At 47.3% G+C, this 12,359-nt stretch overlaps 1 protein-coding gene across 1 annotated transcript in view; it reads left to right on the top strand.

Annotated features, from left to right (window-relative positions):
- Window positions 1–6,832, top strand: part of ARRDC1 (arrestin domain containing 1) — a gene marked incomplete at its 5' end in the record, with an annotated part of 8,800 nt that extends 1,968 nt beyond the window's left edge. The window contains 4 exons of the mRNA XM_083380186.1: window positions 227–409; window positions 1,515–1,691; window positions 2,540–2,954; window positions 4,172–6,832. Coding sequence (XP_083236312.1) covers window positions 227–409; window positions 1,515–1,691; window positions 2,540–2,954; window positions 4,172–4,236 — 840 coding nt within the window. The remainder of the gene's footprint in view (window positions 1–226; window positions 410–1,514; window positions 1,692–2,539; window positions 2,955–4,171) is intronic.
- Window positions 6,833–12,359: the final 5,527 nt, after the last annotated feature.

The raw sequence follows: 12,359 nt of genomic DNA, 5'->3' as shown, positions 1-12,359 counted from the left end.
TTATTTGCATGTTGGTTGACTCACAGCCAAGACTTGAGGGTAGAGGTGTCTTCTCCAATGTATGGCAGAAGGAAGACCCACCTGTAGTATTGACGTGGTCTTGGTCCACACATAAAGCGCAAATTCCTCCTCTTCTTGGTTGTGGGGATGACAGGAGGCCGTGATGACTTAAGGGAGGTCTACTCAGCTGACCCAGCCTTCCCCCTTTTGTGTCTCATCCCTGCAGCAATTCAACACCCACTCCATCACCAAGAAGTTCAGCTACAAGCTTGTGAAAACTGGCAACTTGGTTTTGACAGCCACCACCGACCTCAAAGGTTACACCGTCGGGCAGATCATCCAGTTGCGAACAGACATTGAGAACAAATCTGGCCGGGACACTAGCACCATTGTAGCCAGCCTTATCCAGGTACAGGGCCTTGGGATGCCACATTGGGTGGGTGGGGTGGCCTGCGGATGGCCCTAGTTTGGGCTGGTACAGGCAAAAGATTTCTCCTATATTTGGGTCGACAAGGTGCTCAAAAACACTCAAGACATATGTATGTATGTATGTATGTATAGATACAGTAGATAGATAGATAGATAGATGATAGATAGATAGATAGATAGATAGATAGATAGATAGATAGATAGACAGACAGACAGACAGACAGATAGATAGACAAGATAGATAGATGATAGATAGATAGATAGATAGATAGATAGATAGATAGATAGATAAGATAGATAGACAGACAGATAGATAAGATAGACAGACAGACAGACAGACAGACAGATAGATAGATAGATTGATTACTGAGATGGATGGATGGATGTGTGAGTGGATGGATGGATGGAAAGGGAAGGAAGGAAGGAAGGAAAAAAGGAAGGGAGGGAGAAAGGAAGGACGGTAGCAGGGAGGGAAGGGAGGGAGGGAGGAAGGAAGGAAAGGAGGAAGGAAAGAAGTAGGGAAGGGAGGAGGGAATGGGAGGAAGGAAGAAGGAAGGAAGGAAAGGAGGGAAGGGAAGAAAGAAGCAAGGGTGGAAAGGAGGAAGGAAGGAAGGAAGGAAGGAGAGGAAGGAAGGGTAGTTGGATGGATGGATGGATGGATGGATGGATGGATGGATGGATGGGTGGATATCATGGGATTTTATCCTAAAATCGTGAAGGCTGAGGGACGACGCCTGGTCCTCCAACATCTCCCGAGTGTCCTGGAGCTGAACCAGGAGTCTCTGCAATCTCTAAATAAGCTGCGACTACACCGAACTCATCTGAAATGAATTCCCCGGGTTAATTCCCCTGCAAAGCTTTCTTTGGCCTGTCTGGGATCTCCCTTGGCTCCCCTTCGTGTCCTGTGAGCAGGGAACACCGCTTCTCCTGCTCTACCCCGGAGCGTCTGCCTCTTGATCATGTGGCCTTTTCGGTTGCCTCCTTTGGAGTAGCTTCTCTGGGGAAATTTTGCCTGCTCACAAGTTATTTCCTTCTCCCGTTGACCCTTCTCTTTACCCACCCACCCCCACCTCCCTGGCTGCCAGAAAGTTGCCTATAAATCCCGACGGTGGATTTATGACTTGAGGACCATAGCTGAAGTGGAGGGCTCAGTTGTGAAAGCCTGGAAGCACGCCGAGTGGAAAGAGCAGATCCTCGTCCCGGCGTTGCCACAATCCATCCTGCAAGGCTGCAGTCTCATTCATATCGATTACTACATCCAGGTGAGATCAGAGGAGGAAGGGGAGCGGGGAGGACTGTGGGGTCCTTATTGCTCTCTGAGCCGGGTGGTTCTCTTGCAGATGTTTCACGACCCAACTAGGGAACATCACCAGTACCAGAAGGAAGTGGGGTTTGCAAAGAGGAGGACAGTGGGGTCCTTAATGCTCTCTCAGCCTGCTGGTTCTCTTGCAGATGTTTCATGACCCAACTAGGGAACGTCACCAGTGCTAGCTAAACATCTGCAAGAAAACCACCCAGCTCAGAGAGAACGAAGCCCCCCTCATTCCAGCCCTGAGCTACAAATATTCTCCTTGATTGATAAATAGATAATAATGCTTGCCCCAAATTTCAAATATCCTCCTTCGTTTCCAAACTGCAAAGCACCGGGGAGGAATTTGGGAACCGTTGGGACTCGGTTCAGAAGACTAAGCCTTTGGTGTGTGTTTTTTTCTTCTTCTTTCCACTACACCCAATATAAATAAACACCAATTTCATCTTCTGGAACTGAACTAGTTCCACTTGGTTGAACTTTCTAGCGTGTTCAACTTTGGGGCCAGAATTCATGGGCTGAATATTTCACCCTTGGCAGTGGGAAACCCCTTCTGAATCCAGAATAACGCTTCTTTTGTTGACGTCTTACCAGCTGGACACTTTTTGAGGCTTCCCGGCTGTTTTTCCAAAGAGGAAGGTCGGTTGGCCCATTAGAGGATGAATGTACTTCGAGTTTGAAAGTTAAAGCCATCAGTCACTTTTTTGTAACTTTGAAACAGTCGCTAAATGAACAGTTTGAAATGGAGGATCACCCCTATTAATGAGGATGTCCACCGTCCTTATTTTTGATCTTTCCCAGGTCTCCCTCAAGTCCCCCGACATCTCCGTCGCATTACCCATTTACATTGGCAACATCGCCGTGAACCGGATCCCCTTAAGTCCTTCTCACCTGGCCCCCAGCCTTCCCACACTGGTGGTTCCCAGTGCACCTCCCGAAGAAGAAGCAGCCGCCACGGGTCATTCCCACCCCATGGACAATATTTCGATCCCTACCAAGAGCCATTCCCAACAGCAGCCCTTCAGCTATGCCCCAGGATTGAGCTTCCCAGAAGCGAGGCTGGATTCGGACCAGATCACCTCCCCCAACCGTCCCACTCTTTGCTTGTCGACGGGATCAACGATTCCTTATTACGCTGAGGGTGCCGTTGTTCCAGTGGCAACGGCCAGTTCTTTGATCCTACCGCCCGAGTATAGCACCTGGGGTTATCCATCTGGTAAGCTGCTGCTCGGGTTGGAAATAGTCTGGGGGTGGCGGAGAGCTGTCGGGCTCCAGAACACAAGGAAGACATGTGGAGGTTCTTCTAAGCAGTCTCCTTTATTGCCCCTCGCCTCTAGACAGAATCTTACCAAAATGAAGCAGACGACTTGCGCCATTAGACATATACTTTGAGAACTGTTAGGGAGGAGCTGTCTTCACCCACTTTCTCCCACACAACCGATCTAAGCCTTGCTGCCTGTGAAATGCAGCCCTTCTGCAGGAGAAGAGAAGGCATTGACTTGGTTCTTGTTGAGCAATCAATCTTCTGAGTGCCAGCTTGACAGAAGGTCCCGATTCTTTGCGCCTCTTCCCTCCTGGGATTCCAGACTGCATTCCACCACGGGACCTGAGATGTGAATTTAGACTCCTTAGCTGGGGGTTGCAGGCGGTCCTTCAGGATAGCTGTAGAACCAAATAGGACAGAATAACAGTTGGAAGGGACCCTGCAGGTCTTCTAGTCCAACCCGCTGCTCAGGCAAGGCACCCTACGTCATTGCAGACAAATGGTTGTCCAATCTCTTCTGAAAAACCTCCAGTGATGGAGCACCCGTAACTTCTGGAGGCAAGTCGTTCCCCTGGTTAATTGTTCTCACTGCCAGGGAATTCCTCCTTAGTTCTAGGTTGGATCTCTCTATGATAAGCTTCCATCCGTTGCTTCTAGTCCTGCCTTCAGGTGCTTTGGAGAATAGGTGGACACCCTCTTCTTTGAGACAGAACCAGTGGTGGGATTCAGCCGGTTCGTACCACTTCGGCAGAACCGGTAGTGAATTGTTTTGTTGCCCAGGCCCAGAATGGACTTCCAGAAGCGGCATCCACACAGAGATTCACATATTTGAATCCCACCACTGGACAGACCCTCAATTGTTGGAAGACTGCTATCACGTCACCCCTAATCCTTCTCTTTTTTAGACTAGACCAGGGGTAGGCAACCTTGGCTCTTTTATGTCTCGTGGACTTCAACTTCCAGAATTCCTGAGCCAGCCATGTTGAGGGGAAAGTGAGAGGTTTCCAAGCTGAGCCATGCTGGCTCAGGAATTCTGGGAGTTGAAGTCCACGAGTCATAAAAGAGCCAAGGCGGCCTACCCCTGGACTAGGCCCTACCCAATTCATATCCAACTGGTTCCCTTCTCAATTTACGGATCACGATGTCTCCTCTTCTTCCTGTCTCGCCAGAGGCACCTCCTTCCTACGAACAGAGTTGTAGCAGCGCGGCCTCCAGCTTCAGCAACGACAACTAGGCCATCTGAAGACCACGGTGAAATCGGGAGGAAGGACCATACCAGTACACGGCGTGGCTTGGAAGAGGCAGTCTCACCCGGCCACAGGCCTGCTGGCTGCCCCGGACTAACACTATGGATGTTGTTGGATTTTTTTTACGTCCCACCTGTGAACTATACAATCCTGCCACCTACTTTTGCTGCTTTACTCTCGAAACACCTGAGATGCCTTATGGGGAATACAGCGGGAATCAAAGAAGATGGATGGCCGGACGCTTCAATTATTCCAACGTCCATTTGATTTCTGCGTTGTTGTTTTATTGGAGTGCTGCTCTTGAATTCCCACGGTGGGATTGGCTGTCTGGACAGTTGCATTTTGTTCTCCTCGGCTATCCCCTGATGTTCTAGAGTTGTTTCTAGAGAGGATGGGCAAATACTATTGGAGAACTTTTTTCGAGGTTCCCGTGGACCACAGGCATCCTTTTTTTCCCCCAACGACATAACGGTGTCAACAGGTTATCGGCAGGACTTGTTGCCGTCTTTCCAACTCTGTGCCTGTTTTTTTGGAGCTTTTTCAGGAAGTCTGCTGCAACAGGAGAAGACAGAAGATAGAGCCACGTCGTTTTTATAGTGTTGAGCCAGCCTTGGGTAGAAGAAAGATCTTTCTTGATGTTAGCTTGGTTCCCCAGGGCCAAAGGAATCCTAATGTGATCAAGCCACTCTGGTTAGCCAGGATTCGTTCCAGATACATCTCTGAGCATTTTGTCTCTGAGCATTAGCAGGAGTTGATCCTGAACTTCTTCTCCGGAATCCTCCAACGTTGACTTTCCATCTGGTTGGTAGCATCTGACAATCATGCTTGGGTCCTACTTGTACCTCGGCCTTCCTGTTTCCATGAAACAAGATGGAACCGTGACAGGGGTAGAGAGAGACACGGCTAAAATTTAAAGTATCTCTATAATTTTGAAGAAAATAACCAAGACCTTACATCTCACGGACCTTTAGTCCACCTAGGATGTGGTCCTGATTGTCCCTTTGCCTGCGCCATCGGTTTATCTGGCAGGTGATCCCTGCCCAAAGGTGGCTGGCTAGTTATTTTTAATTATTGTCTTTTTTTTTTAAAAAAAAGTAATAATCTTCAAACGGAAGATTTTCTGTACCCTTTCCCACGTTCGCTGCCTCAATCTTCTCTCAAACCATCAAGGTAGCTTCAGCGGCTTGGTTTGAGGAGCAGTGACCACGTTTCCTATAATGCATTTCCTGGGACCTAAAACCTCTCTCTCCCCCCTCCCCCATCTGATTTTCTTCTCCTTTTCTTCTTCACTGTGAGTTACTCAACGGTTACAATCTCCCACCCTTTCACAGGATCCCAGTTGCGTGGAGAACAACCCAGGGAGATTCCTCAAATTAACTGTTTTTATAAGGTGATTGAAACCTCTCCTCTCTCTCTCTCTCTCTCTCTCTCTCTCTCTCTCTCTCTCTCTCTCTCTCTCTCTCTCTCTCTCTTTTCGATTGACTTGTTTTAACGGTGAAGTTTTTTTTAAAAAAACACACAACAATTTTAATGTATTTAATAAATTATTCTGAGAAAACTGCAAAAGGGTTTGATCGGCGCTCCTTCCCTTCTTCCTCTTCTGATTCGGCCTGGTGGTTTGGCTGGTCTTGATCTACTTCTCCTTAATCAGTTTTGCATCTGGAGAAACTGTAAAATTGCCAGGTTTTACATAAAAATGCAGTTTCCTTTTTCCTGTAAGCACCAGCTCTGGAGAGTTTGTGAGAAGAACAGAAAAGTATTAATTTCCTTCCGGGTGTCCGAAGCGGCAGACTCTGAGTGATATTTACGCAGATAGTCCCTGACTTACAATCCTAATCGTCATAACTTGGTTTAGCGACCGTTAAAAGGGATTGAAAAAAAAATAAGTGGCCATTTTTCACACTTAACGACTGTTGCAGTGTCCCCAGGGTCCAAATCTGGAAGCTTGCCAACTCTGGCTCGTATTTATGACGGTCGCAATGTCCCGGGGTCAGCTGATCCCTTTTGGCTATCTCCTTGACAAACAGTGGGGAAGCCAGGTTCACAACCGCGTGACTCATTTTACAACTGCAGGGGTTCCTTTAAGAACGGGGGCAGGAAAGGTCGCAAACCGGGGCGAAACGCACACATCGAAATGTCTCGCTAAGCCACAAAAATATGGAGCTCAGTTCTGCTCGTAAGTCGAGAATTACCTATGGTAATATGGGCTAGAGTTGTCTGTGGCACAAAACCGGGGGTGAGATGTGAGTTCGAGTTTTTTTTACGATGCTCCTAGAAAAGGGCTGGATTGAAACATTTCCAGGTCGTAAGGATGAGACTTGAGAGTCAAACATCTCTTAAGAGACCCCAAAATTAACCATTTTGTCACTGAATTTTTAAGTGGCGTCAAAAAAGGACCCAAGGGACGTCAGGCCTTGGGGTTGAATATTTGTGCCATAACAGATGAACGCCGGTCGATGAATTCACACAATGAAGTAAACCAAGACAGAGAAACCACAAATTTCCTACATATCTTGAGCTCTCAGGGTGGAACCTGTTGTTTTTAAAAGCCCAGGAAGTCTCTTCTCAACACGCCAGAGACTTACCGTTCCAGGTTTGTGAAGCGGGTTGTAGATAATGTCCCTTCCAGATGGAGATGGATCAAGTCTTGACTGCTTTTCATCACAAGGCTGAGTTCAGGCCTCACGCTAAGGGATCATGTAGTTTGGTTTGGGCTTAGTATGTTTTGTGAACCCAGCAATCACCGTTGGTCAAGCAGAGTTTATAAATTTGCCGGACATGTGAACAGATTCGGCTGGAACGGGTGGATGAGTTCCAGAACCCTGAGTGGGCATCAAATTGCCCAACAATGTAAGTAACTCAAGAACCTCAGAATAACAAGAGTTGAAAGGGACCTTGGAGGTCTTCTAGTCCACCCCCTGCTTGAGCAGGAGACCCTATGCCATTTTAGACAGAGGGCTGTCCAGTTGCATGCAGATATGCAGAATGGGTCCATTCTACAGCTGGAAATATTCAGTTTTCCCCTATTGCCATTGGTGACCCATCTGCTGGATGGTTCTTCAAAAATTAAGATGCCTCTAAGTGCCCAATATATCCCCTTGAGTTTCCCTTCCACCTTGTGACCTGTTCCTGGATCCAGATAAGGAATTTCAACGTGCTCAAGATAAATCACGGGGAAATCCCAATGTAAGCCTCACGGGCTGCCCCAGTCTAAACCCGTGTAAAATTCATAATGCATTAATTAATAAATAAATGTTCATTGAAGCTTCGGTCTGAACTCATTGCGGGGAAACGCCTTGTTCCCAGGATGGCCTTGCATTGCTCCTCACGGGTTTTTGGGGGAAGGGGAGGACCTTCTAATCTGCAAAAGGCCACTTCAGTTCCCTCCCCCCCCCCGTTTTTTTCATTTTCTGATGGCTGCCAGAAGCTGTCAAGAGCGGACTTTTATTTTGGAAGAATCTTGGAGACAAAACCTTCTCCGGAGACCCCGTTGGGTGGCAGTAGCGTTTCACTTTTGTGTGTCTATTTTTCACTCCTCTGCAAAAGGATTGGGTTAATGGCCTACTTTGGAACAAAGCTAAGATGATCTGCAGTCTTGTGTCTTCATTTTTTCTGGTGCAACTAAAAAGAGTTGGCCCAGCCCGTTGCTTAAAAAACTTGCTTTTTTTGCTGGAGCGATCGGCTTCCGGCATCTGTTGAGGCTTTCTAGGACCGAATCCTAACGCACCCTAGACTAGACAACTAGACTGTTTGACTTTTCCCCTCCCAGGTGGAGATATCTCTCTACCTTTGCTAAGAGCTGCTTTGAGATCTTAAGTTATATTTGATACGGAATCGGAAAAGGGTTGATCCAAAGCAAGTCTTCCCCAGACACGGTGATTCTAGCTCTTCCACCAGGGAGACCTTTCTGCTGATTAAGTGAGAAAAAATGGAACCATGTAGATCAGCTTGGATTTGGGAAGGATTGGGTTGAACCTCAGCCAGCCTGTTGACTTGTTTAAACAAGCAACTCAAGAGCCCTGATTTAAAACACGGGCTGTTCCTTGTAATTTCAGCTCACGGGTCTGACAATCCGCCTTGCGTAGGTTGTTGAAGCTTGCTGTCTTCATGAAGATCTCTTTGTCCTCCGCTGGAATGCCGTAGCTGTCAAAGACCATGGCTAGAAACAACGGACCCTTGAATGGGTGGAGGAGAACCATTATTTTATCAGTGGTTCATCCATCCATCCATCCATCCATCCATCCATCCATCCATGGTCTTCTTTTACCACCCGTGCAAACTTGAGTGTTGATCGAAAGCAGCAAGGTGAATCTAAAATTCTTAAGGAGGGAGGGAGGGAGGGAGGGAGGGAGAGAGGTGTTTCTGAAAGCAAATAAAAAAATTCTTTTGGCATAGCAATGTCCTTCTTCTTCTTCTTCTTCTTCTTCTTCTTCTTCTTCTTCTTCTTCTCCTCCTCCTCCTCCTCCTCCTTCCCTAAGCATGTATCTCTAAGCAATCCAGCGACTAGTCTATTAATATGATTTTTTTTTAAAAAACCCCTTGCGATCAAAAGTACTGTAATTAGGACTATTATCCCAGAGATAATTTATTATCGTTAGGGTGCCATGTTTGCAGTGACAATTCAGGGATGATGAAACCTTTCCTTAGCTAATAAGCTCAGAGAATAACCTTCCCATCCGTCACCCCCAAGGAAGCATCACAGGTAAAATGATGCAATAATTGCATATAGAAGATAATGGAGTTCTTTAAAAAAAAAAGTTAAACGCTGAACAAAATCAGGGACACGCAGTGCGGCTTGCCCAACTGCCCAACTCTTTGTTATGGCTAGTTTGATCTTGGTTGAGCCTTTTTTAAAAAAAAAACCCAGCTATCTGGATTTCTCCCGATTCTTCTTCTGTTTTTTTTAAACTTCTGGAAAAAGAAAGTTCAGTTTTGCAGAAGCTCTTAAAACATCGCTCTTTTGCAGAGAAAGTGCTGCTTTTGATCGCCCATCTTGCGAATAGGGGCGTCATTAACAAGGCAGTTCAGTTTCTTCATACAGAGGTGCCTTAATTGTTCATTTAGTTCAGGGGTCTTCAAACTTGGCCCTTTTATGACTTGTGGACTTCAACTCCCAGAATTACTCAGAGCCAGGCACGCTGGTTGAAGAATTCTGGGAGTTGAAGTCCACAAGTCATAAAAGGGCCAAGTTTGAAGACCCCTGATTTAGTTGAACAACGTTGGGCCTTTTTGAGTTTGCAAAAGAGAAAAAAAACCCCACTTTGCACGAAATTAATTGCTTCTTGCATCTTACTACATTTAAAAGCAGGAGAGCTTTTTATTCCAGCAGGGCGAGGAGTCAAAATCCAAACATGTGCCAAGTACCTAAATAAATTCTGCCCCGTAACTTTGAGCAGGGTAAAGAACCAGACCCAGATGTTTATTTTACGTTCTGATTTTATATTAAAAAAAACAAACCAACCAACCAATTTAAATGTAATAAAATAAAATAAAATAATAAATAAATAATTTCCAAAATGCATTTCTTTTTCCCTTCTGCAAAGATGCCAACGGCCCAAGGGGCTCCGCTCCAGCAGTTGAAACTTATCTTTAAATACGATTAGAGTGAAAATGCAAGCTCTACTTCTTTTTTTTTTTTTCTTGACTGCCCTTAGCCAAGCCCCGCCCACCCCGTACGGCAGCTTCTACCGCGGCCGGGCGCCGCCATGACAGCCGGCGTGGAAACCCCGGCCGGCGCCATGGTTTGGCGGCGGCCGCGCAGGCGCGCTGCTTCTCCCCTCCTGAGCAAATGAATGAAGAGGGCGGGGCCGAGGGAGGGCCGCGCGCAGCGAGCTTTCGAAAAGTGGGCGGGGCCTCGCTTCAGGGCTGCTGCGGCCATGGCCACTGTGGACGCTGAGGTGAGTGCGGTCGTTGTATGCGTCCACCTCCCTTCTATGGTGCCGGGTGGGTGGGGTGAAAGGAGGAGACCGGCCTTGAGTTGGGGAGCCTCCAACGGGCCTTCGGAAGCCGACTCGACCCCCCCCCACCCCAGCGGTGTGCCGGCCCTCGCAGTCCTCCTCATTTCTTCCCTAGCCCCTCCCCCCCGCCGTCGCATGGTTCAGTCCAACCCTCCCAATAGAAAGCCTGAGCGGGGGCGCTCCCATTGTGCGCGGAAAGGGGTGGGTGAAGGTGGCGCAGAGGGGGCGGGGGAGGAGGCGAGCCCAGGAAGCTGTATAAGTCATCCAGCGCTCCTCGCCGCTGCTGCCTGAGCGGCCGCGGTTATACAGATTCCGGGGTTCGCCAAGGGGCGGCCGCTATCCAGAGTCCGGGGTTCGGCGCGGCGGCTCTCCAGCCCAGTGGGCGCTTCGCCATGCTCGGTCCGGGGCCCGGAGGGGCGTGGGCGTGGCCAAGCCCGCCAGGAGGCGGAGAAGGCAGGGCTGTTGATGCCTTATTCAGAGCGCGGGGCCCGGCGGCTGTTTTGAGCTGTCCAGCTGGCGGGGCCCTTGGCTTCCCTTGCTGGCTGAGGAATTCTGGGAGATGAAGTCCACAAGTCATAAAAGGACCAGGTTTGAAGACCCTTGTTCTATTTAGGAGAACCAAGTTGGGAAACCTAGTGAGCATGCATCTATTCCTCCCTTGGCACTTTCCCTCCGCCTCAATATTTTTTTAAAAAAAGGTCATTTGGATTTAAACAGAAGGAATAGCAACATCTGTTCTTTAATGCAGGGCTTTTCAACCTTTTCACCCATTGTACAACTTTTAGGATATGGCAACATCCGAGTACCACCAGTCAGATGTCAAGGTGTCAAAAACTTGATGACCAAAAAAAAAAATAGAAAGAAAAAAGATATATGAACTTCCAATTGGCTGGCTGGAGAATTCTGGGAGTTGAAGTCCATACTTCTTAAAGTTGCTAAGAATAGAACAGAACAGAATAAGTTGGGAGGGATCTTGGAGGTCTTCAACCCCCTGCTCGTGCAGGAGACCCTATACCAGGGGTAGGCAACCTTGGCTCTTTTATGACTGGTGGACTTCAAGTCCCAGAATTCCTGAGCCAGCCATGCTGAGGGGAAAGAGGTTTCCAAGCTGAGCCATGCTGGCTCAGGAATTCTGGGAGTTGAAGTCCACCAGTCATAAAAGAGCCAAGGTTGCCTACCCTTGACCTATACCATTTCAGACAAATGTCTAGTATCTTTTTAAAAGCCTCCAGTGATGAAACACCCATAGTTTCTGAAGTCAAGCCGTTCCACTGGTTAATTGCTCTCCCTGTCGGGAAATTCCTTCTTAATTCCAGATTGCTTCTCTCCTTCATTAGTTTGGCTTCCCTTGCAAAAGTCTCAATTCGTTTTCTTTTAGCCTTGCCAGGCTTGTGCAGCGCTAGGCAGGCGAAGCGCGTATTAATTTCTCTCTTTTTTTTTAATGCTGATTTTTTTTTTTAGCGCTGTTTTGAAAGCAGGCTTGGTTGCTTCTCTGGTTGGTTCCCCCCACCCACCCCGGCTGGGGACGATAGAGCTTGTAGTCCAATTCCAAGCCAGGGGGATGCAAGGCGGTGTCCCTTCTGCAAAGTTAATGCAAAGTCAGTGATTTGATTTTGCGCGAGCAAGGGACGCTTCTTTGGGAGTTTTAAAGCCCGCTTTCCTGATTGTTTTTTTTTTTTGAAAACTCCGGCGAGACAGGAAAAAGGTGGTTATATAGTTGCAGGTTTGCTGTTTTTTTTTGTTTTGTTTTGTTTGCAAAATAAACAAACTTAAAAGTTGCTCGGACTAGAAACAAGATTGCCATCTTCCTTTAGGATTAAAAATTTCCATTTTGCTGCTTCTAGGAAAATGTGTTTATGTTTGACTTGCTACAGTCGGATTCACCATTAAATATAATTAGGATTGCATTGGGCCTCTTTCCAGGCCTTCTTGCAAAGTGGATGGGGTTTGCAGGATGGTTAAAACAGTGAGTGTCCAGTGTTTCAACACATATAAAATTGGAATTTAGGTAAAAGGTCCTCAAATTACTATTTGCATTTGAAAATGAGACAATCCGATTTTTTACTTGCCTTCTCTTGACCTGTAGTACGAAAGACATGTAGAGCTAAATAGCTAGTTTAATTGGATGATGTCTCCTGATATTGCAAATTCAT

Source organism: Vipera ursinii (genome assembly GCF_947247035.1).
Source record: "Vipera ursinii genome assembly, contig: scaffold_325, whole genome shotgun sequence".
Lineage (NCBI taxonomy): Eukaryota > Metazoa > Chordata > Lepidosauria > Squamata > Viperidae > Vipera > Vipera ursinii.
This window is presented reverse-complemented; position numbering and strand designations above follow the sequence as displayed.